At 43.3% G+C, this 26,217-nt stretch overlaps 1 protein-coding gene across 1 annotated transcript in view; it reads left to right on the plus strand.

The window, feature by feature from the left end:
• LOC149199527 (vacuole membrane protein KMS1-like) overlaps positions 1 to 26,217 on the plus strand; it is a 300,187-nt gene that overhangs the window by 71,196 nt on the left and 202,774 nt on the right. Inside the window, exons 4-6 of the mRNA XM_089402477.1 lie at positions 2,062 to 2,140; positions 21,614 to 21,922; positions 22,883 to 23,037. Coding sequence (XP_089258603.1) covers positions 2,062 to 2,140; positions 21,614 to 21,922; positions 22,883 to 23,037 — 543 coding nt within the window. The remainder of the gene's footprint in view (positions 1 to 2,061; positions 2,141 to 21,613; positions 21,923 to 22,882; positions 23,038 to 26,217) is intronic.

Genomic DNA, 26,217 nt, shown 5'->3' on the forward strand with positions numbered 1-26,217 from the left:
TAGGATTAGGTAGGGTTGGGGCCGACTGATCTTTATTGTTAATACATATTTAAAGGGTTGTTGCATGAAATACAAGCTACTTTCCTATCCTCTCCAGCTAATGGTAAATGGTTGAAAGATATGGTTGGGATGCTGATCAAATAGTTTTCTCGAGATTGAATCCTTGTTCTATCTTTCCTTCAGTGCTTGTTCTTGGGTTCATCTTCTTTTGTCATCAAGTCACTACTATATTTCAGCATGTTGTTCACTTGTAGCTATTCTCAAGCCAGACCAACCATCAGCCCAGAGTGCACAAAAGTGCCTGACTAGTGCGCAATGGTAGCATTGCCATGTTTTGTGACCCGTACCCATGATACTTTGCTACTATTACAGCATTTTGATTTCCAAAATTAGTAAAAAGAGGAGTTGCACACTTTCAGACAAGTTGCAACGAGGATTATTGTGGGTGTGCGGGCCATTGGGTTTTCATCCTGTTTTGAAGACATTCTGCCTCCTCATTTTCAGCTTGTTGTTGATCTACAGTTACAATTGTGATTTTGTGGTTAAAATTTGCCACTACACTTACTGCTTGCTTGGACGTTTTCATGGTTTTGGCAGTGCCAGTTTTTCTTTTCCTCGGTGCCTCTGGTTTTTTGCAGTTTTGAGATCAGCCCATCAATAGCATCAATAGGATTTTGGGTGGTCAGTTTCAAAATATGTAGTGTGACACTAGATCTTGATGACTAGTAACTTTTGCCTCTTGTTGTGCCAATGTGGTTCTTGGTGTCACCTTTCTCCTAGTGTCCATGCTTCAGCGGCCTTCTCATTGCCTGGCCTTAGTAGTCAATTCTCTATTTGCAACCTTCTCAACACTGAGACACATCAGCACCAGATAATGTTGAGCAATTATTTGAGGTAAAGTCGATGTTTAAGGGCTAGATATTGTTGACTGCTATTTTGAGAGTGCACTGATATGACGAAGCAGCCATCATTTGGATGCTTTCATCATCCAGACACAAGGCAAACTGATGCTGTGATGAGTGAATCTTATCTGACTTAGCATTTGTGCATCTCCAATCGAATTTTGGCATGTACACCATGTTTTGAGCTGTTCCTTCCATGTCTTCAGCCAATCTATATGGCTCCAGTCATTTTCTTATATCAATTTTTATTTATTGCACATGATTTGTGCTTCAGGATTTGGCTATCTATAGTAGTGTACTACTGTGCTAATTCTACTATGTCCATGTTTGAGAGCTAGGTTTTCCTACAGGCTAGCTTTTCCTGTTTATCAGCTAACAAAGTGGTTTCCTTACCATTTCCTGTATCCATGGTGTGAACGCTGTTCCTCTTTTCTGTTTTTCTACATGCAGTTTAAAGTTATTTATTCCTGTTATATTTGTTGATCTTGGGTGAAAACCATAGATTGTATCTGTTTTTACTCTGAATGACATATCACTAATGCTGCTAATCATAGAACTACTGCACCTTTTGGGAGTATTAACCCTGTTATGTGTTGGCATTCCTTGGCACAGGCAAGAAAGGATTACTAAGTTGAAAAAAGGATTCTTGATTTTTTTTTTATTCAGTTTCAGTGTAGTTTCATTCTTCTTCATTTTGTAACTGTAATGTGCAATGCTCGAAAATTAAATGATGTAAATTATGTCAATTGTGGACGTGGACCATGGTGTATGATTGTTTCTTGTTTCTTATATTCTGTAAAACATAGGTGTGAGGTAAGTTGTTAATGGCGTACTGTTTCTAACCAATTTCAGTGAAGTAGACAAACTAATAGAAATAAATAAAATGGTTTGGGGCTTGGTATCTGTAGATGGTGGAAGAATTTTAGCCTGTCCAATGGTAGGGTGTGGTAATGTTCATTGCCTATTAGGCTGCTTGGGTGCATGACATTGAAGTGAAATACAAATAAGGCATGCATCTTATTAGCTTCAATTTTTACTTAGGAATGCAATTGGTATGGCTTAGTCTTTTTAATGAAATTGTTTTCGTAATTTTAGCGTTCAATTTATAAATCTCAAATGACTTCGGGAATTCTGACTCCTTTGATTATTTTTGTGACAGCTTGTCAATGAGCTCCGTATCTACTTAGGATTTATTATTTGGTGGCTAGGCCTTGGAGTGGCTTCATCAATTGGGTTAGGTAGATTTCTAGTATTTTTATCTCTATCTTCCTTCTTTTCTAGAATTGTGGAAGAATTACTCAAGTGCTTAAATAGTGAGGTTTGGGCTAGACATTTTGGTGTACTGACTGATATGGAAAGTTACTAATCATATAGCCATTCCATGTTCTGCTAGTTTCATGCTATGTATCTTGTTGAATGGAACATAAAATTTCGTCCTTTTTTGTTATTCAAAATTTCTTTCTTTTTTGTTTTTAAATTTATTTATTGTTATATTTGAACATTTACATACAGATATTGCAAATAGCCTGAAGGAACCTGTCAAGATCTGCCCTCGGTGGGTCCATATACGTACTTAAGAAACCTAGTTGCAAGTGGCAGTGTGGCACACCTACCAGTGTTTATAGTGCAGGATAATTGTTGCAGGCAGTGTATCCATGAAAGGAATTAGATTCTGCAAGGCTAATCACATCCTTTTCAGCTAGCTGAATCCAGTTGTCTCAAACAATCTTCACGGGAGTTGAAGTGAATATGCTGGATAGTGAAGATTTGAATAGTAGAACATGTCACAAAGATAATAGTAGGGGCATAGTTAAGCAACTTGTATCACAACATGGCATAAGAAAGCATCATGCTGCATAAAACATAAACAAAAGCTGATCCCTTTTTGCGAAGTTAAATGCACAGAATGAACCCCTAGTGAGATAACAAGAATAGCATTAAAAGTTCACTTACATTAGTGAGAGAGAGTATATCCATTCATCAACTCTGCATTAGAAAGAAGCTCCAAAGACAATCGAAAATCCAAACATCATAGTGCATCAAGAATACTCCAAAAAGTTCATCCCAGCAGCAAGTGCGAGAATCTCTCAAGAGATACTAATCCAATCCAAGTGATGTTGAGAGGAATGAATGAGCCTCTCATCAATTTATATCCTCTCTAAAGAGTTCGATTTGCCTAATTGGCCTAATTGAGCCCCAAATAATAAAATAATGTGCAACAATAACATTTCTTGGTGACAAGCCCACCAAGATAGCTCAAAATAGAAAAGTAAGCCTCTCAAGAGGGAAAAATAGTAGACATGATGAGTTGTTGGGCCATTGAGAAGGCCTAGTAGAGTCCAAAGTGTGCCAAGGTGAGAGAATAGACTCCAAACTATTGAATAAAGGGTTGGCCACTTGATATCCAAACATGTCACATGTGGTGTCCCCAAGTGGGTGTGGGGGCATAATGACATCCTCATGGGTCTCCAAGTGGATCGATAATATCTGTAAACCATTTTGTAAGGGCTAGGATGATGGCATATGCCCTCCCTTTGTCTCCCGTGGTGAGACACGTCCTCGTCTAGACCATGGAATATCTGCCAAGTGTATGGTACAAATATGAAGCCCGCTAGGCATGGTGATCCAGGTGCATCATCTTCATCCAATAGGTGGGACATGAGCAATCACTGAATGGTGTTGGGGATCCATGAAGTACTCTCTACTATGGTGTGTTGGAAAATGTAACTAGGTTTGGTCTTCATTATTTTACTTGAAGTCAAAATGTAATATATTTGTCAAAAGAAAGTGAAAATAATTTTATTATATTGAATTGACTTATTAAAGCATGGGTTTCATGCTTGGGTCAATTATTAGGTCAAGCCTCCATTGTAGGCTTTAGGTTGGTAAAGTCATTTATTGTTTGGTCAAAGACTCCTCCATGAAGTCATCAAGTTATCAACTTGGCCTCTTCATCAAAGTCTTCAAGTCAGCCTCTTCAAGTCGGCCTCAAGTAATTTATCTTCAAGTCAATTGTTGATTTGGTGTAGCATTGGATGTGCTCTAGCCATAGAAATTAGTGGAGAGGCTAAGGCAAATGAGATCTCCAATACCCAAAAATGGTTGGGGCACATTCTAAACAGTTTGGTAGATATTAAAACAATTAATATTTTTAATGGAGTCCCTAAGTCTAAACTTAGGGAAAATAAAATATTAATGTGAATTAATATAAAACTGTGTTAGAATGGTCCAAAAGTCACGGATCAAGCCAGATCTAATATTAGCTGTTGATTAGGGACTTAATCTCGGCCATTGAATTGTCAATGAGAAAAGTATAAGAGGAGGCTTGAGAGTCACTTGGAGTACACACCAAGAGATCAAGATTTCGACTTTTTGGGGCTGGGTTTGCTGAGAAAGTTGAGAGAGTGATCAGAGTTGCAGCTGAGGGGCAGTGAATACAGAAGCAGAGAAGCAGAGATAGCACCGAGGAGGATCAACGCAGTAGTCGGAGAGAGTGACTCAAAAGCAACCAAGGGTTCACGCAGAGGCAGCGAGGAGCTGTGTAGTGCCTCAGATGGCCAACGTGGGTGACGTAGAGGGCCAAAGGGCTGATGCAGTGCCTCCAGAGGCTGACGCAGGCCAAGCCGGTGTGACGCTGGGCTAACGCTGGGCTAGAGAGTGGCTGACTTTGGGGTTTTGTGGGGCAAATTGGCGATGTGGAGCTGCTAGAGTGTTTATCTGGGGTTTCAACTGGAATATCTGCTTCCGAGTAGAGAGGTATTACTGTCGAGATTTTTCTCTCTTGGATGAGCCGGATTTGGCACCCAAATTGTATTCTGAAACTGCTTAATAAATCAAACCCTCAGATAGCTGCACCGGTTTTCCCACATTGGGTTTTTCTGGGGACATTAGTCCAAAAACAACGGTGTCACTTGTGTGCTTGTTTCTATTTCCTTTAGTTGATGATCTGTAATGTGTTAAAGCATGCATTTGTATTTATTTCCAGTATTTACATGGTAAATAAATTGTTAATTAATAGAACAAGTAGGTAGGAATAAATTAGTAAAGTGCATGAAGCGTTTCTTACGTGTTAGACTTAGAAATTCCAACATGGTATCAGAGCGTGGTTGCAGATCACAGGAGAAGTGAGGACATCAGTTGAATAGAGCAACAACAGCAAAAAACAGCTGTCCAGTGTGACAGAAGCTGTTCCTAGCAGAGTAGAAGCAAGGAAGGGCTGACGTAGTGCCTACATCACAAAGATTGAGTCAGGAATAGGCAGCGCAGAGGCTGAGGGATGCAAAGGCAGGCTCACGCAAAGCCACACAGAGGCCAAGAGGGCTGACGCAGTTGGCTAAGGAGGTTAATTTGCTGATGCCGGGATTGCGCAGAGCCTAGGAGCGCCAACCTTTAGTTTGCTGGGGTTTAGGAGGCTGTGGGTAAGTTGCAGAGTGGAGCTGGTAGGGTACTGTAGGAAAAATAGTACCTAACAGGGCAAGACCAAGGTAGAGGGAGTTGCTGCCGAGGTGGATTTCTAGCCAAGGAATCCAGATCAGTGTTGCAGTTGCACAGACGATTGGAGAGGGGCATCTCGACATTGGCAGAAGGGTTTTCAGGAGGGAAATTGAGGCTCAGAGGGAGTCACACCAAGAACTTCTAGGAGGGAAGTAGAGGAGCAGCGAGATGGCAATGAACGGGGTAAGAGACCAGGACAGACTAGACGGAGCCTCAAACTTCGTAGTCTGGAAGGCCAGAATCCTATCCATTCTAGACAAGAATCATGTCAAGCACTTCGCCTTGAGGATGATAGCTATCCTAGTTGACCCAGCTGATAACGACAAGTACGAGGAGGCAATGGCGAGGGCCAAGAGCATCATTCTTGACGGGGTCAAGGACCATGTAGTACCACATATTGCCGAAAAGGAAACGACAAATGAGATGTGGGAGGCCCTAAAGAAATTGTACCAACATACTTTTGTGTAGAGAAAGATGTTACTAGAAAATCAGTTGCGATCATACCTGATGCAAAAGGGAGAATAGATCGATCCATTCCTCAGTCGATTGAAGGAGATCCAAGATCAACTAACTTCCATAGGGGCCATGCCAGATCAAGATTTGATGGTGAGAATGGCCTTGAACGCAGTCTCAGAAGACTGGGAGGTGTTTGTCCAGAGCATACTAGGTAGGGCGACGCTTCCAGATTGGGAGGAAATGTGGGCTGCTCTTCGCCAAGAAGAGATCAGAAGGCTGAGCAAGGCGGGAAGCAATGACAAGGGGATCAAAATCAAAGAGGAGTAGGTGGATGCTGCCCTAGCATCTGAGGGAAAGCAGGAGAAACAAAATAAGGACCTCTCTAAGGTCAAATGCTTCCACTGTGGGGAGCTGGGTCATTATGCGACCCAGTGTCCAAGGAAGAAGAGCAAGGGAGAGGCCTCCGAGACCAAGGGCGCACCAGCAAGGGCAGAGAAGTAAGTGGAGACAGACGATGACTGTGCCATGAGTGCACACACACCACTTGAGCGGAAGTGAGGAGACATCGAGTTGTAGTTAGACTAACTACAGGCGATGAGGGACAGGATCCTTGAGGTACCCACCCTCTCAGATTATACTTGGCTACGGGAACCCCGAAGAGAAGTAGTAGTACTGGCGGGTGTCAGTAGAGATGGATGTGGATGGAGCGACAGAGGGAGCTTCAATGTAGGATTCCCAGGACAACGTGAGGTAGCAGTGCGAGAAGCACGGGAATGTTGCACCAGTGCAAGATGGCACAGAGAGGTGTGCAACGGTGCGAGATGCACAGAGTTGTTGCAGCAGCGCAGAGGTCAGAGGCAGCACTTGTCAGTGACAAAGGGAGCTTCAACATCAGGAGTGTTTCTAGCTTGACGGAGATGTCAGAGTTGGGAGATCAGTTACGTACTTCTCAATAACTGAGTTGCAGTGCACCAGTTAGCAATGGTAGTGCTATGGGTAGCACGATGCAACATGATGAGAGCGGTTGCAGTGCAGATGCAACAGTGGTAGTGGTAGGGCCATGGGCAGCAACACAGATGCAAAGGGAGTTGTAATATGGATGCAACAGTGGTAGTGGCAGGGCCATGGTTAGTAGTACAGGATGCAGTAGTGTAGATGATGGGCAGCAGGCCTAGCATAAGCACAAGGACCGATGCCGGATGATCACGGTGGTACTCAGTGAGGAGTATTGCTAGAGCTCAATCATCGCTAAGAGGGAGTGTTGATTTGGGGTAGCATTGGATGTGCTCTAGCAACGAAAATTGGTGGAGGCTAAGGCACATGAGATCTCCAATACCCAGAACTGGTTTGGGCAGATTCTAAACAGTTTGGGAGATATTAAAATAATTAATATTTTTAATGGAGTCCCTAAGTCTAAACTTAGGGAAAACAAAATATGAATGTGAATTAATATAAAAGTGTGTTAGAATGGTCCAAAAGTCACGAATCAAGCCAGATCTAATATTAGCCGTTGATTAAGGACTTAATCTCGGCCTTGAATTGTCAACGAGAAAGGTATACGAGGAGGCTTGAGGGTCACTTGGAGTACACACCAAGAGATCAAGATTTCGACTTTCTGGGGCCGGGTTTGCTGAGAAAGTTGAGAGAGTGATCAGAGTTGCAGCTGAGGGGCAGTGAATACAGAAGCAGAGAGGCATAAATAGCACCGAGGAGGATCAACGCAGTAGCCGGAGAGAGGGACGCAGAAGCAGCCAAGGGTTCACGCAGAGCCAGCCAGGGCTCATGCAGAGGACCACGTGGTTGGCTCAGTTGGAGGAGAAATGACACAATATGTTTGCTGGTGGCTGCAAGGGGCTGCTGATGTTGGAATTTCTAGGTTTAACCCGTTAGAATTCTTCCTATACTATTTGATTTATTTCCTCCTACTTGTTCAATTACTTAACAATTTATTTACCATGTAAATACTGAAAATAAATACAAGTACAATATCAACACATACAGATCATCAACTGAAAGTAAACAAGATCATAAGTGACACCGTTGTTTTTGGACTAATGTCCTCGGAAAAACCCAATGCAGGAAAACCGATGCAACTATTCAAAGGGTTTTATTTTTATGCAGTTTCAAAATACAACCTGGGTGCCAGAAATGGCTCACCCAACAAAGAATGCCCTCGGCAGTAGTACCTCTCAGTCGGAGACAGATATTCCGACTAAATCATTGGATGAACGATCCCACAACGACAATGCAGATTTTGCTGCTCTGTGTCACTCTGATAGGGATTGCGTCACCTTATCCGGCTGTCCAGCTCCTAGTTTGTCCCACGAAAAATCTCCCAGCGCTGCCTCTAGGCTCTGCGTTAGCCTCTCTGACCTAGCGTCAACCTCTCTGGGCTCTGCGTCAGCCTCTCTGACCTAGCGTCAACCTCTTTGGGCTCTGCATTAGCCTCTGTAGTCTCTGCGTCTCAGATGCTGACCCTTCTCTGGCTTTGCGCAGCTCTTGGCTGGCTCTGCGTGGCCTCTAGCTGGCTCTGCGTCAACCTCTCCCAGCTTCTGCGCTAATCCTCCCGGTACTAACTCTGCCTCTATGCTATGTATTCACTGCCCCTCAGCTGCAACTCTGATCACTCACTCAATTTCCTCAGCAAACCCTGGCCCAAAAAATCGAGTTCTTGATCTCTCTTGGTGTGTTCTCCAATTGACCCTCAAGCCTCCTCTTATACTTTTCTCGTTGGTCCATCAATGGCCAAGATTAAATCTCTAATCAATGACTAAGACTAGATTTGGCCTAATCCATGACTTTTGGACCATGCTAACCCAGTTTTATATTAATACCCATTACTATTTTATCTTTCCTAAGTTTAGACTTAGGAACTCCACTAAAAATATTAATTTTTTTAATATCTCCCAAACCGGTTAGAATCTGTCCAAACCCTTTCTGGGTCTTGGAGATCTCATGTGGTTTAGCCTCTCCACCAATTTTCATGGCTAGAGCACATCCGATGCTACCCCAAATCAACACTCCGTCTTAGCGAGGACTGTGCTCTAGTAATACTCTTCACTGAGCATCACTATGATTATCTAGCACTGATACCTGTGCTGATGCTAGGCTTCTCTGCCCACATCCTCTGCACTGGTGCATCCTATACTGCTGCCCATGGCCCTGCCACTGCCACCACTGCATCTGTACGACAGTGCCCTCTGCATTCGTGTTGTTGCCCATGTCCCTGCCACTGCCACTGTTGCATCTACAACTGCATCCCCTTCTCCTCACGCTGCATTGTGCTGCCCATAGCACTGCCACTGCTAATTGCTACACTGCAACCCAGTTACTGAGAAGTAGCTGATCCACCCAACTTTGACATCCCTGTCAGGCTAGAGACTCTCTCGATGTTGAAACTCTCTCTGTCGCTAATAAGTGCTCCCTCTACGGACCTCTGCGTTGCTGCAACAACTCCATGCATCTCGCACAGTTGCACACCTCTTCGTGCCATCCTGTACTCGTGCAATACTTCCGTGCTTCTCGCACTATTGCATCTTGCTAGCCTCTGCGCTGTCTTGGGACTCCTGCACTGTAGCACTCTCTACCGCTTCATCTGCATCCGTCTCTATCGACATCTGCCGGTCCTGCTACCCCTCTTAGAGGCTCTCGTAGCAAGGTATAATCCAAGAGGTTGGGTACCTCGAGGATTCTGTCCCTTATCGCCTATAGTTCGTTTAACTACAACTCGATGTCTCCCCGCTTCCTCTCAAGTGACACATGAGCACTCATGGCACTGTCGTCATCCCCCTCGACTTCTTTCTCGCCTTTGCTGGCACTGCCTTTGAGTCAGAAGCCTCTCCCTTACTCTACTTCCTCGGACACTGGTTTGCGTAGTGACCCAGTTCCCCACAATGGAAGCACTTGACCTTGGAGAGGTCCTTCTTCTTTCTTTTCTCCTAATCTCCAGCAGATGCAAGAGCTGCATCTTCTTCTTCCTCCTTGATTTTGACCCCTTCTCCGCTACTCCCCGCCTTGGTCACCCAACTGATCTCTTCTTGACGAAGAGCCACCCACAGTTCCTCCCAATCTGGAAGGCTCGACCTGCCCAGTATGCGCTGGACAAATACCTCCTAATCCTCTGTGACTGCGTTCAATGCGGTCCTCACCATCAGTTCCTGATCCGGTGTGGCCCCTATGGAAGTTAGATGATCACGGATCTCCTTATATCCACTGAGGAAGAAATCTATCTGCTCTCCCTTCTACATCTGGTATGACTGCAGTTGATTTTCAAGTAACATCTTCCTCTGCACGGAAGTATGCTAGTATAATTTCTTCAGGGCCTCCCACATCTCATTTGCCGTGTCCTCGGCAATATGCGGCACCACATGATCCTTGAACCCATCAAGGATGATGCACTTTGCCCAGGCCATTGCCTCCTCGTACTTCTCATTTTCAGCTGGGTCAATCGGGATCTCTATTGTTTTCAAGGCGAAGTGCTTGATGCGATACCTATCTAGAATGGACAAGATCCTGGCCTTCCAGACTATGAAGTTGGAAGCTCTGTCCAGTCTATCCTGATCTCTCAGCCCATTCATTGCCATCTTGCTTCTCTTCTTCTGACTCCTCTGAGTCTCTTTACTTCCCTCCTGGAAGTCCTCATTTTGACTCCCTCTGAGTCTCGATTTCCTTTTTGGAAATCCCTCCTCCTTGGTCTTGCCCGGTTAGGTACTGTTCTAACCACAGTACCCCACCAGCTTTGCTCCGCAGATTATCCGCAACCTCCTATACCTTAGCAGCTTGAAGGACTGAGCCTCTAGGCTCTGCGCAATCTCGGCACCTGCAAAATCTGCACCTCCTAGCCACAACATCGATCCTTCCTGACTAAGAAAGATGACTGGACACTGTGTAGGTCAGGTCTGCTCCTCTCTGCCTCTGTGCTGATCCTCCTCCTAGCTCGAATTGATGATGCAGGTCCTCAGCGTCACTCCTTCCTTACTGCTTTCTGCTAGGAACAACTGTTGTCACTTGGGACATCTGTTTCTGCTACTATTGCTCTGCTCGGCTCATACCTTCAGTTATCCTGTGATCTGCTTGGCCCGTGCCTTTAGTTTAACTCGTTAGAAATTCTTCTTGTACTATCTGCTTTATTTCTTCCTACTTGTTCAATTACTTAACAAGTTATTTACCATGTAAATAATGAAAATAAATACAAGTACAATATTAGCACATACAGATCATCAATTGAAAGTAAACAAGCACACAAGTGACACTGTTGGTTTTGGACTAATGTCCCCAAAAAAACCCAATGCGGCCAGTGCAGCTAGTCAGAGGGTTTTATTATTATGCAGTTTCATAATACAACCTAGGTGCCAGAGATGGCTCACCCAACAGAGAATGCCCTCAACAGTAGTACCTCTTAGTGGGAGACAAATATTCTGGTTCAATCACCAGATGAACGATCCCACAACGACAATGCAACTTCTGCTGCTCTGCGTCACTCTGATAGGGACGACGTCACCCTATCCGACTCTCCAGCTCCCAGTCTGTCCCATGAAAAATCTCCCAGCACGACCTCTAGGCTTTGCGTCAGCCTCACTGACCCAACGTCAACCTCTCTGGGCTCTGCGTAAGCCTTTGGAGTCTCTACGTCTCACATACTTGCCCTTCTCTGGCTTTGCGTAGCTCTTGGCTGCCTCTGCGTGGCCTCTGGCTGCCTCTACGTGGCCTCTGGTTGCCTTTGCGTGGCCTCTGGCTGCCTCTATGTGGCCTCTAGCTGGCTATGCGTCAACCTCCCCCAGCTTTTGTGCTGATCCTCCTTGTACTAACTCTGCCTCTTTGCTATGTATTCACTTCCCCTCAGCTAGAACTTTGATCACTCACTCAATTTTCTTAGCAAACGCTTCCCCAGAAAATCGAGTTCTTGATCTCTCTTGGTGTGTTCTCCAACTGACCCTCAAGCCTCCTCTTATACTTTTCTCATTGGTTCATCAACGGCCGAGATTAAATCTCTAATCAATGACTAAGATTAGATTTGGCTTGATCCAGACTTTTGGACCATTTTAACCCAATTTTATATTAATACCCATTAATATTTTATTTTTCCCAAGTTTAGACTTAGGAACTCAATTAAAAATATTAATCATTTTAATATCTTCCAAACCCTTTAGAATTTGCCCAAACCCTTTTTGGGTCTTTCAGATCTCATGTGCTTTAGCCTCTCCACCAATTTTCATGGCTAGAGCACATCCGATACTACTCCAAATCAACACTCCCTCTTAGCGAGGACTGTGCTCTAGTAATACTCCTCACTGAGCATCACTCTGATTATCTAGCACCGATACCTGTGTTGATGCTAGGCCTCCCCGCCCACATCCTCTGCACTGCTGCATCCTGTACTGTTGCCCATGGCCTTGCCACTGCCACTGCTGCATCTGTATGGCAGCTCCCTCTGCATCCATGGTGTTGCCCATGGCCCTGCCACTGCCACTGTTGCATCTGCACTGCATCCCCTTCCCCTCATGCTGCATCGTGCTGTCCATAGCATTGTCACTGCTAACTGCTGCACTGCAACCCAATTATTGAGAAGGAATTAAGTGACCCACCCAACTTTGACATCCATGTCAGGCTAGAGACTCTCTCGATGCTGAAGCTCTCTCTGCTGCTAATGAGTGCCCCCTCTACTTACCTTTGCGCTGTTGCAACAACTCCATGCATCTCGCATCGTTTCACACCTCTCTGTGCCATCCTGCACTGGTGAAATACTCCTGTGCTTCTCACACTATTGCATCCTGCTAGCCTCCGCGCTGTCCCGAGACTCCTGCACTGTAGCACTCTCTTGCTGCTTCATGCGCATCTGTCTCTACCGACATCTGCCAGTCCTGCTACTCCTCCTTGGGGCTCCCATAGCAAGGTATAATCTAAGAGTTTAGGTATGTCGAGAATTTTGCCGCCCCACATCGCCTGTAGTCTGTCTGACTATAGCTCGATGTCTCCCCACTTCCTCTCAATTAGCGCATGAGCACTCATGGCACGGTTCTCATCCTCTTCGACTTCTTTCTCCGCCTTTGCTGGCATTGCCTTTGAGTCAGAAGCCTCTCCCTTACTCTTCTTCCTCGGACACTGGTTCACATAGTGACCCAGTTCCCCACAATGGAAGCAATTGACCTTGGAGAGGTCCTTCTTCTTTATTTTCTCTTGCTTTCCCGCAAATGCGAGAGTCACATCTTCTTCTTCCTCCTTGATTCGGACCCCTTCTCCACTCCTTCTCGCCTTGGTCACCTGTCTAATCTCTTCTTGACGAAGAGCTGCCCATAGTTCCTCCCAATTTGGAAGGCTCGACCTGCCTAGTATGCTCTGGACAAATACCTCCCAATCCTCTGAGACTGCGTTCAATGCGGTCCTCACCATCAGTTCCTGATCCGGCTTTGCCCCCTATGGAAGTTAGCTGATCACAGATCTCCTTCAGTCCACCGAGGAAGACATCTATCTGCTCTCCCTTCTGCATCTGGTATGACTGTTGCTGATTTTCAAGTAACATCTTCCTCTACACGGAAGTACGCTGGTACAATTTCTTCAGGGCCTCCCACATCTCATTTACTGTGTCCTTCTCGGCAATATGCGACACCACATGATCCTTGACCCCATCAAGGATGATGCACTTTTCCCAGTCCATTGCCTCCTCGTACTTCTCATTTTCAGCTAGGTCAATCGGGATCGCTATTGTTTTCAAGGCAAAGTGCTTGATGCAATACCTGTCTAGAATGGACAAGATCTTGGCCTTCCAGACTATGAAGTTGGAAGCTCTATCTAGTTTATCCTGATCTCAGCCCATTCACTGCCATCTTGCTTCTCTTCTTCCAACTCCTCTGAGTCTCTTTACTTCCCTCCTGGAAGTCCTCTGTTTGACTCCCTCTGAGTCTCGATTTCCTTTCTTGGAAATCCCTCCTCCTTGGTCTTGCCCTGTTAGGTAATGTTCTGACCACAGTACCCCACCAGCTTTGTTCTGCAAATTATCGGAAACCTTCTATGCCTTAGCACCTTGAAGGATTGAGCCTCAAGGCTCTGCGCAATCCCGACACTGGCAAAATCTGCACCTCCTGGCCACAACATTGGTCCTTCATGATCGAGAAAGATGACTGGGCACTGTGTAGGTCAGGTTTGCTCCTCTCTGCCTCTGCGCTGATCCTCCTCCTGGCTCGAACTGATGACGTAGGCCCTCTGCATCACTCCTTCCTTGCTGCTTTCTGCTAGGAACAACTTCTGTCACTCGGGACAAATGTTTTTGCTGCTACTGCTCTGCTCGCCTCATGCCTTCAGTTATCCTATGATCTGCAACCACTCTTTGATGTTGGAATTTCTAAGTTTAACTCGTTAGAAATTCTTCTTGTACTATCTGATTTATTTCTTCCTACTTGTTCAATTACTTAACAAGTTATTTACCATGTAAATAATGAAAATAAATACAAGTACAATATCAACACATACAGATCATCAATTGAAAGTAAACAAGCACGCAAGGGACACTGTTGTTTTTGGACTAATGTCCCTGGAAAAACCCAATCTGGGAAAACCGGTGCAATTATTCAAAGGGTTTTATTATTATGCAGTTTCAGAATACAACCTGGGTGCTAGAAATGGCTCACCCAACGGAGAATGCCCTTGGTCGTAGTACCTCTTAGTCGGTGATGGATATTTCGGCTAAATCACCAGATGAATGATCCCACAACGACAATGCAACTTCTGCTGCTCTGTGTCACTCTAATAGGGACTCCGTCACCATATCCGGCTCGCCAGCTCCCAGTCTGTCCACGAAAAATGTCCCAGCACTGACTCTAGGCTCTGCGTCAGGCTCTCTGACCCAGTGTCATCCTCTCTGGGCTCTTGTCAACCTCTGGAGCCTCTGTGTCTCACACGCTGGCCCTTCTCTGGCTCTGTGCAACTCTGGCCGCCTCTGTGTAACCTCTGGGTGCCTTTGCGTGGCCTCTAGCTGGCTCTGCGTGGCCTCTAGCCGGCTCTGCATCAACCTTCCCTGGCTTTTGCATTGATCCTCTCGGTACTAAATTTGCTTCTTTGCTATGTATTCATTGCCCCTCAGCTGCAACTCTGATTACTCACTCAATTTCCTCAGCAACCCTTGCCCTAGAAATTCGAGTTCTTGATCTCTCTTGGTGTGTTCTCCAACTGACCCTCAAGCCTCCTCTTATACTTTTCTCGTTGGTCCATCAACAGTCGAGATTAAATCTCTAATCAATGGCTAAGATTAGATTTGGCTTGATCCATGACTTTTGGACCATTCTAACCCAATTTTATATTAATACTCATTAATATTTTATTTTCCCTAAGTTTAGACTTAGGAACTCCATTAAAAATATTAATTATTTTAATATCTCCCAAATTGGTTAGAATCTGCCCAAACCCTTTCTGGGTCTTGGAGATCTCATGTGCTTTAGCCTCTCCACCAATTTTCATGGCTAGAGCCCATCCTATGCTACCCCAAATCAATAGCCGATTGCCGGTTAAGGACCATCTTGGAGATTTTGTTTTTTCTCTTAGGGATATCACCTAGAAAATGGTGGGTAACAGGGCCCCTTAGGCTAATATTAGTTGATGTCGACCTCATATAAATAGAGGTCACCTCAAATCTCATTCTCATCATAACTTGTGGACGCAGAGGCTCAAAGAGCTGACGCAGGCCAAGATAGGCTGATGCAGGGCCAACGCTGGGCTAGGAGAGGCTGACGCAGTCCAGATTGGGCAGATGCTAGGGTTTCAGGGGCATATTGGTGCTGAGTAGCTTCCGGAAGGATTATCTGGGGTTTCAGCTAGTAGATTTGTTTGAAACAGAGAGGTTTTACTGCGAAGGAAATTCTCTGTTGGGTAGGCCAGTTTCGGCACCCAGATTGTATTCTGATATTGTTTAATAAGAAAACCCTCAGATACCTGCATCGGTTTTCCCACATTGGGTTTTTCCGGGGACATTAGTCCAAAAATAATGGTGTCATATGGTGTGTTTGTTCTTGTTTCTTTTAGTTGCAGATTTGTAATATGTTGAGCATGCACTAGTGTTTATTTTTAGTATTTACATTGCAAATAACTTGTTAAGGAAAATAACAAGTAGGTAGGAATAAATTAGATAAAGTGCATGGAGGGTTTATAACTAAGTAAACTTAGAAACTTCAACAAGAATGTATGACATCCCTTGAGGACCTTTAAGTGAGCTTCTCTCTTGATTTTATCCCCTTATAAAGTGGTAGCGAGGGTTTTGAAAACTAGGGTTTTTCTTCCCCTTGCTCCCTTCTAGGGTTTGATATCTCCATAATAAATTTCCCTTAGTCTCCTTCACTAAAGTAACATGCATTGGCTTCCACATAGGTGATCAAACCTCACCAAATATCTTTTTAAAATTTTATTTCTCTCCTCTCTCATTTTTGGCCCTCCAAGGCAATCCACTAGGCTAGGGCATAGGGTTGAATTCAATTAGCACGTGATGTTGGCCTATTGAGGGGTGCTTCACATGCATTAAGTCTCATTGTATAAAAATCTAGCCTTTTCCACAACCAAATTTGCCTCCTTAGGGCTGATGTCACAAGCCCTAGGTAATTTTTCCCTACGGGAACCCTAATCTGCTCTGCAACCCCAGCGTCTGCCCAATCTGGACTATGTCAGGCCCTCTTTGTCTCACGTTGGCCCTACGTTAACCTCAGGAGGCCCTACGTCAGCTTTTTGGGCCTCTGTGTCAGACATGTGGCCTCTCTGGTGATCTGCACAACACTTGGCTGCCTCTGCGTGGCCCTGCGTGAGCCCTTGCTGGCTCTACGTCACTCTCCTTGGTTGTTGCACTGCTCTCCCGACACAATCTCTGCCTTCTCTGTTTCTCTGTACCCAATGCCCCTCAGCTGCTCTCCCGATCACTGATTCTATCTCTCTTAGCAAACCCCGTTCTAGAGAATAGAATGATTGATCATCTGGTGTACTTCTCCAAGTGACCCTCAAGCCTCCTCTTATACTTTTCCTGTTGACATCTCAACGGCCGAGATTAAGTCCCTAATCAACGGCTAAGATTAGATTTGGCTTAATCCATGTCTTTTGGACCACTCTAACACAGATTCATATTAATACACATTAATATTTTATTTTCCCTAAGTTTAGACTTAGGGACTCCATTAAAAATATTAATTATTTTAATTCTCCTGATTTGTTTAGAATCTACCCAAACCCTTTCTAGGTATTGGAGATCTAATGTGCTCCAACCTCTCCACCAAATTTCGCGGCTAGAGCACATCCGATGCTACCCCAAATCAACACTCCCTATTAGTGAGGAATGTGCTCTAGCAATACTCCTCACTGAGTATTACTCTGATCATCCTTGTGCTGATACTAGGCCTTCCTACCAACATCCTTTGCACTGCAGCCTCCTGTACTGCTGCTCATGGTTCTGCCACTGCCAGTGCTGTAGCTGTACGACAACTCCCTCTGCATCTGTGCTACTACTGGTCCTTTCTCCCAACACTGCATCTGCACTGCACCTCCTCTCATCATGTTGCATCGTGCTGCCCACTGCTGCACTGCAACTCAGTTACTGCGAAGCAACTGATCTCTCAATTGACCTCCCTGTTGGGCTAGAAACACCCATTGATGCTGAAGCTCCTTCTGCCGCTGACAAGTGCTCCCTCTCTCTGACCTCTGCGCTGCTGCAACAACTCCTTGCATCTCCCAACATTGCACACCTTGCTGTGCCTTTCTGCACTGGTGCAACACCCCTGTGCCTCTCGCACTGTTGCAGCCTGTTAGCTCTGCGCTATCTCGGGACTCCTGCACTGTAGCTCTCTTTGCCACTCCATCTACATCCGTCTCTACCCACCCAGCCAGTCCTGCTACTCCTCGTCGGGGCTCCCATAACAAAGTCTAATTCAAGAGGTTGGGTACCTCAAGGATCTTGTCCCTCATCATCTGTAGTCTGCCTGACTACAGCTCGATGTCTTCCCAATTCTTCTCAAGTGGTGCATGTGCACTCATGGCACAGTCATCGTCTGTCAAAACTTCCTTCTCTGCCCGTGCTGGCGCTGCCTTACTCTCGGAAGACTCTCTCTTACTCTTCTTCCTTGGACACTGGGTCGCATAATGACCTAGCTCCCCACAGTGGAAGCACTTGATCTTGGAGAGCTCTTTCTTCTTTCGCTTCCCCTGCTTTCCCTCAGATGCTAGGGCCATATCTTCTTCCTCCTGCTTGACTTTGATCCCCTTGTTGCTGCTACCCGTCTTTGACTGCCGTTTGATCTTTTCCTAGAGAAGAGCTACCCACATCTCGTCCCAAGGTGGAAGTGTCCCTCTGCCCAGCATATTCTGGACAAATACTTCCCATTCTTCTGAGACAACATTCAGGGCTATCCTCACCATTAGCTCCTGATCTGGTGTCGCGTCTATAGCAGTCAACTGATCACGGATCTCATTTAGTCCTCCAAGGAAGATGTCAATCAGTTCTCCCTTCTTCATCTGATACGACCTCAATTGATTCTCAAGTAGCATTCTTCCCTGCATAGAAGTATGCTCGTACAATTTCTTGAGGGCCTCCACATCTCATATGTCGTTTCCTTCTCAGCAATGTGTGGAACTACATGGTTCTTGACCCCGTCAAGGATGATGCTCTTGGCCGTTGCCATTGCCTCCTTGTACTTGTCGTTATCATTGGGGTCGACTAGGATAGCTATAACCTTTAAGGTGAAGTACTTGACACGATTCCTGTCAAGCACTGATAAGATTCTGGCCTTCCAGACTGCGAAGTTCGATGCTCCGTCTAGTCTATCCTGGTCTCTTACCCCGTGTAGTGCCATGACGTTCCTCTACTTCCCTCGTGGAAGTTCTTTGTTCGACTCCTCTAAGTCTCTACTTCCCATCTAGAAGTTCTCTTCTGGATTCCCTCTGAGTCCTGATTTCCCTCCTGGAAATCCTTCTGCCACTTGTCGAGATGCCCCCTACTCTGATCGTCTTGTGCAATTGCACTGCTGATCTAGGTTCCTCGGCTAGAAACCCTCGGTAACAACTCCCTTGGCCTTGCTCTGTCAAGTACTGTTTTGACTACAGTACCTCACTAGCTCCACTTTGCAATATTCCTGTAGCCTTCTAGATCCCAGCAACTGCCTCTATGTGAATTGCGTCAGCCCCTCTCTGCCTCACGCTGGCTCTGCGTTACCCTAGATGGGTCTGCGTCAGCCCTGGGATGCCTTGCGTTAGCCCTCCAGCCCTTTGCGTCAACAACGCTGGCCTCTCTGAGGCTTTGCGCAATTCCCAACTTCTTTTGTGTGGCTCTGGCTTGCTCTGCGTCATACTTCCTTGGCTTCTGTACTGCTAGAAACAACTTTGTCACCTCGGGACGACTGTTTTCTGCTGCTATTTCTCCGCTTCGCTGATGTCTTTTAGTCCTCTTGTGATCTGCAACCACGCTTCGATACCATGTTGAAGTTTCTTACTTAATTTAGAAACCCTTCATGCACTTTACCTGATTTATTCCTACCTTCTTGTTACTTTTTCCTTAACAAGTTCTTTACAAAGTAAACACTGAAAATAAACACCAGTGCATGCTCAACATATTATAGATCAACAACTAAAAGAAATGAGAACAAACACACCACATGACACCATTATTTTTGGACCAATGTCCCGGAAAAACCCAATGCGGGAAAACCGGTGCAGTTATTTGAGGGTTTTCTTATTAAGCAATATCAGAGTACAATCTGGGTGCCGAAATTGGCTTACCCAACAGAGAATTTCCTTAGCAGCTATACCTCACAGTTTGAGAGAAATCTCCTGGCTGAAACCCCAGAAAATCCTTCCGGCAGCTCCTTAGTACAAAATTGCTTTGCAACCCCAGGGTCTGCCCAATCTGGACTGTGTCAGGCCCTCTCTATCTCAAGCTGGCCCTGCGTCAGCCCCAAGAGGCCCCGCATCAGCTTTCTGGGCCTCTGTGTCAGACACGCTGGCCTCTTTGGTGCTTTGCGCAACACTTGGCTACCTCTGCGTGGCCCTGTGTGAGCCCTTGCTGGCTCCGCGTCACTCTCCTTGGCTGCTGCATTGCTCTCCCGGAACAATCTCTGCCTTCTCTGTTTCTCTGTACTCAATTGCCCTCAGCTGCTCTCCCGATCACTGATTTTATCTCTCTTAGCAAACCCTGCTCTAGAGAATAGAATGACTGATCATCTGGTGTACTTCTCCAAGTGACCCTCAAGCCTCCTCTTATACTTTTCCTGTTGACATTTCAACAGCCGAGATTAAGTCCCTAATCAACGGCTAAGATTAGATCTGGCTTGATCCATGTCTTTTGGACCACTCTAACACAAATTCATATTAATACACATTAATATTTTATTTTCCCTAAGTTAGACTTAGGGACTTCATTAAAAATATTAATTATTTTAATATCCCCTGATTTGTTTAGAATCTTCCCAAACCCTTTCTGGGTATTGGAGATCTCATGTGCCCCAACCTCTCCACCAAATTTCGTGGCTAGAGCACATCCGATGCTACCCCAAATCAACAGTGCTTTCAACAAGGATCTGGTTCATTTGAAGCATATTCAACTGCCAACGTAGACAAATCATTGGATGGTGCAGATTCTGGTTATTACAAGTCAGAAGTGGTTGAGAGATTAGGGGGATTTACATCTGATGATGAAATCTCAAATTATCTAAGGTCTTGTTGTCACTGGTCTAATCTCAGGAACAATAGACTTAGTGACAATTTCATGTCCATGTTTACCAAGTCCACCTCTAGTATAATCCATATGATGAAGTAATGAACCAAAGCCTTCAATATGCTTTTCGAGAATAGAAGAAGACTGCTTACGAGTATCCACTACTTCATGAGAAGTCACATCAAAAGTGTGTTCGATATCCTTTTGCAAGGTGTCAAGTACCTTTTCTTTTTCCCTTAATTCATTCATGAGTTTGACTAGCAAGATTCAAGTTTTCTTCCATCTCATTAATACTTATTGTCCTTCCATCAACATGGTTATTGTACTTGTGAGAAAGACCAACGACAAGACTAGAGTCGCTTTCAATGCTGCCAAAAAAAGCCTCAAAGTCACCTTTAGTATGCTGAAGTTCACTTCTTGGAGAATGTTCGTAGTGAGTTAGGCAGTCTAGATGGACTTCTCCTTTATGTTCGGTCAATTATGGAAGCAGGAGATCATGATCAGTCTTCAGGTTTTGATACTTTTCAAAGACTCTCATATTATCAGCTTGAAGTAAAATAGTTTCCTCACAAAGCTGGGTAATGCAGTCCTGCAATGTATCTATTTAAACATGAAGTTGAATATTAGTTTCCATGAAAGAAATATTTTGCTTATAGGGATTGGATTACAAAGTTCACCTATTAACCACCAATATGGGCTATAATTGCACACAAATGGTGGATCATAAATGACTCTAAGGACCACTAAGGGATTGCAAACTTGAGTTTAACCACCATTACACTAACATATACCAGTTCTCAAAGTTGCCCTTATCACTTTCAAATGGTTAGAAATTTACGAATTCAGTGGGCATTTATATTGTGCCCTTCTTAATCTTCATTCTATGATTGATTTCTGTTGCTTGCAGCTTAAGTTTTGTGTTTTTTGATGTTGTGTTTTATTAATGGTTATTGTATACTGGTCCTATAATTTCCACTTGTATATTCAACTATTCTCGTGTTTACATACTGATGTAGATAATAGTGATATCATGCATCTGTCTTGATGGCTTGAATGCTAATAAGTGGGGATATTACTTGTTCCATCTTTCCAGGATCTGGCTTGCACACTTTTGTGCTGTATTTGGGCCCTCATATTGCATTCTTTACATTAAAAGCTACACAATGTGGGCGAGTTGATTTAAAAAGTGCTCTATATGACACTATTCTACTGAACAGAGTGCCGTCATGGATTGAGAAAGACTGCTCGGAGATAGGTCCACCATTATATCCACCTTTTATGGGTTCTGAGCGTTTCAGGACACCTCTTCACAAAATTTTGCCTCAGGTTCAACTGGAAGCTGTTCTGTGGGGAATTGGAACTGCCCTTGGGGAGCTTCCTCCATATTTTCTCTCCAGAGCAGGTATTCAAAGCGTATGTAATTGACATTTATTTTTATGTACATTTTTTCTTTAAAAAAACTAGGGAAAATGGTTAACTATCAAACAGATGAGTACAGGAATGTCTTTATAGAAATTGTTTAGAATTAAATAACAAGAACAATATTGCACCATGTTACAAGTTTTTTCTCGATATCTTTCTATTCAACTTGTATCTGCATGCTTGTGATGTTCTTTGGGCCATTTAAATCGCTTTAGCCTAACTTCCCCATACATGCCCCAAAACATAAGCTATACAAATTATCTTATTGGAATGATCATTCAACATCGCTGCAGCTCCTTAATGCTGATGATACACGTGTTAAGAAAATTACACTATTCTGTCCGTTTCATAATTTTTTGTAAATCTATTTTCGAAATTGCAATTTGTTTAAACTTTTCAGCATTCGGCAAATTCCTGAACTTCAGTACCTTCCCACTACTATATTATACAGTCTAATAGACTAGATAAAATTTGAGTGTATTTGTTGCTCAATTTCTGTTTTCTTGTGCACTTGTAATAAGATATTTCATGCAAGGCCCTAGATTTTATTGTGTTGCATCCTATTTATTTTGATTATGGCTTTCTTAACCAGTTTATCTCATCTTCATTCTTTTGTTTGAAGTTTAACTGACGACCTTTCGTCATTTAGTTTATCATATGTTTAGAAGTATGATTTCACCTCAATACTAAATCATTAAACAGTCTCTAATATATAAATGTCTACAGGTAAGCAAAATCTGTGAGTGGGGTAAGAAAGATCATATATCTTGTGCAGTACATCAACAGAGTGTAGTATTTGTTGTCATTCTAACTCATTATAACCTAATTTTGGGGGTTTTCAGATTCAGATTTAATTGATAAGTTTAAATTTATCTTTATTTGCATGCTCTACATCAAGTTCCTTAAAGAAATGTGGAGTTTATACCTTGAAATATTGCAGCTTGCTTATCTGGCAAGAAATTAGAAGACCTGGAGCAGTTGAATGCCCTTGCTGATGAAAGTGGAACCATGTCTGTTTTGATGATGCGGCTCAAGTGTTGGTTTTACTCGCAGTCTCGGCATCTTAATTTCTTTACTATACTGATCCTTGCATCGGTAAGTGCCAATATGTTACCATGACTCTTTAATCGTTACTGCTGCTGAATGTCTTATTGAGGTGATTTTGAATGTCTCTCATTGTGCAAGAGCAGTGTTTTTCTGATCATCATGCCACTATGAATAGTTGATTGGTGTAATGTTCAAAACCTCATATGATAAATTTGCTAAAGTGTTGCTAAATGAGGCCTTGAATTCTATATCAGGTAAATTTCATCTTGTAGTAGTATATGATGTTGTTGATGGGGCATAAGATATTGTTTTTTTTCCAAGGAAAAATCACAACTTTCTATTAATAAAAATAAAAAGTTACATAAGCAGATGCACAAGTCCATTCAAGTGCTGTCCCTAAAGACCATTTGTATGTGCTAGAAGCACTTATGGTAGTCAAGCTACCAAAAATAATAGTTACCCAGATAAACTAGTTTTTTTGTTTTACCTTTTTTCTATTGAACTTTTGCTGTATCCTAGAAGATGGAGTAGACATAACGATTGCCAGCTCTTCTCCTTCTAAATTTGCTGGCGCTTCCTTGTCAGAGTCCGAACTTTCAGAAACATGTGTTCTCTTTAATATAAATGAAGCTTGGCTATTGTTCTTTCCTTCATGCCGATTTCCAGGGGTCTGGATCACCGCTAAGTCATTGGGTTCTTCTGTATGTGTCGCTTGGTCCTTCCATTTCTCTTCTCCCTCCTTCGTTTGGGAATCTTGTTGATTCTGTGCCTCTGGTTGTTTTTTTCTCTCGTCCAATAGATAAGATACTGTTATTAACTTATCAATGTCCAATAAATAACCAAGAAAAAAAGTCAATGGGAATAGAGAGTGCAATCAGTCATCAATAGACTATGGGAGTGACTCAAACTCTTCTAGATGCTAAAAAGCTCACAAAAAGGAAATATAGTATGAAAATAAGATAAAATGAAGAGACATTCAATTATGTTTTTGGGCTTCTGATTTGTATAATTTCAAAGAATATGTTATTAAGTTGCCCAGATTAAAGACTAGACTTCAGCATCTCTAAATGCTATATATTTCCATTAGTGTTTTCTGGTGATATTCTTTTATAAACCTTCTTTACATGGTTATTCGAACCCTGTTTGTGTCTTCTGAAAAGACATTCTTAATGGGTTCCACCTGCATGTCACTAGTAATATTATTTCCAGAACTTTGGTAACATATCTACTTTTGCAGTATATTTCCATTAGTGTTTTCTGGTGATATTCTTTTATAAACATTCTTTACATGGTTATTTGAACCCTGTTTGTGTCTTCTGAAAAGACATTCTTAATGGGTTCCACCTGCATGTCACTAGTAATATTATTTCCAGAACTTTGGTAACATATCTACTTTTGCAGTATATCCTGAAGGTTTTCACGTGGTGTACTAGTGCTGATATTTTTTCATTGTTAGATTTCTGTGAACCTAGCACCTGGTATTTAATTCCTAGCAGAAAATTGATCTACTAAATAAACACACAGCTAGGTTCCTAACAAATTCAACGGAAGTAAATTTAAATAACTAATCTCTTTCCCGATGACACAAATAGATTTTTGCCCAACAAGTTTTTTATTATAAAATCCAAACTTATGTGGGCTCCCATCCTGGGATAATGGCCCACATGAGAAAATATAGAATACAATTAACCTAGATACGATCCAGCAGATCTGCCCTAGATTGGTGCTCGATCTTTTCTGCATATCTAGATCTCCAGCTCCCTCGGACCCAACACACCGCTCACTGTGACGCCACTCTCAATCTTGTGCCACTGTAGTGTGTCTTTCTCCTCTCCTCAGCCTTGCTTTCATAACTTTACATTGAGCTAAATCCATAACCCTAACCCTAATCTCAAGTGATTAAACCAAGATTAGAGTTCACTTCACTTGAGATCAACAACTAAGATTAAAACTCAGCCACTAAAGTAAATTACTTTACTTTTCTTAAGTTTATTTTAGCTCAATAAGCCAAAATATTAATATATGATTTTTCCTAAGTTACATCAGCAACTTGCTCACACTAGAGAAAGTGTTCTAAGGAGAATGTGGACGACTTCTTGCATGCCTAGACACATGGTTTGTGCAAAAGTACTTTCCCAAGCTACAAAAAGTCAGCCCTCCCTCTTAGTGATGGAGGTACTTCTAGAAAAACCTCCTCCACCTAGATCTATCTCCAATTCCACTAGATCATCTGTTGTTGTAGCTACTCCCTTTGAACTGGAAGACTTACCTGCCATCAGCTTCAGAATTACATTGAAGACCTGTTTCTCCCAACCATGCTCCTAGGAGGCTACTCTTGTGCATCCATCAATGTTAGCTCCTACCAGTTGGTTCTGATAGATATGGAAGAGGTCTTTTGCCCATCTTCCAGATTAGAAAACCGAGTCCCTAGTCTCAACTCAATCTTCAGAGCCCCTAGCTCAATCTTTGTCACTAACATCAATCCTCTGTTGAATTTTCCACGGCATATGAGAAACTTGGCTTGGGTCTTACAATCTTTGATACAACCAACTCAATTGCCACAACAAGACTACTTTGCAGAACGAAATCTACACACATCAGTGAATCAACTAATGCACATGACAATTTTTAAGCTTTTAAACCCTTTTTGCTATATTAACAAACTATAATACAACAGTTTAGGGCTTTTGTACCAAAGATCATGGCCCTTTACAATCACTGTGATACAATAATACAACTAGGGCTTGGTGTCAGTGCTTTGACAACCACTCTACCCTGAACAAGACAACAACTGATCTACTTGCTAATGTAGCGCTCCACAACCCGTTTAGTCCATGTGTCTTGAACACATCCTGCAGCTCCTCAATTTGCCTCTTTCAATGAACTCTAATCCTTTAGATTACTGAACTCAGCCAAGTCAATTTTCCCTCTAGCTACTCCTTTGTTCACCAAGGATGTCAACACTCAGGGATTTTTGTTCGCTGTTCACAACTCCGTTTGTGAACAGCTCTTGGGTTGCCCACTTCTGCCTTCCTCTGCTGCTACAATGAAGACAAGTTTGTGAAATTTCCTAGACTCGAAAGAACCCCTACTGCAGCGAATCTAAATCTACTTCACCTACTTGATTTTTAAATTACATTCATCAAGTTATTCTTCTGAATACTGAAGCAAATTACTTCTGCAACCTGCACTAATTAAATATTTGATCTCATGAAACAAAAAACAGAG

Source organism: Pinus tabuliformis, chromosome 2_1 (genome assembly GCF_031772625.1).
Source record: "Pinus tabuliformis cultivar Carrire ecotype Pingquan chromosome 2_1, CPIR1, whole genome shotgun sequence".
In the NCBI taxonomy this organism is placed as follows: Eukaryota; Viridiplantae; Streptophyta; class Pinopsida; order Pinales; family Pinaceae; genus Pinus; species Pinus tabuliformis.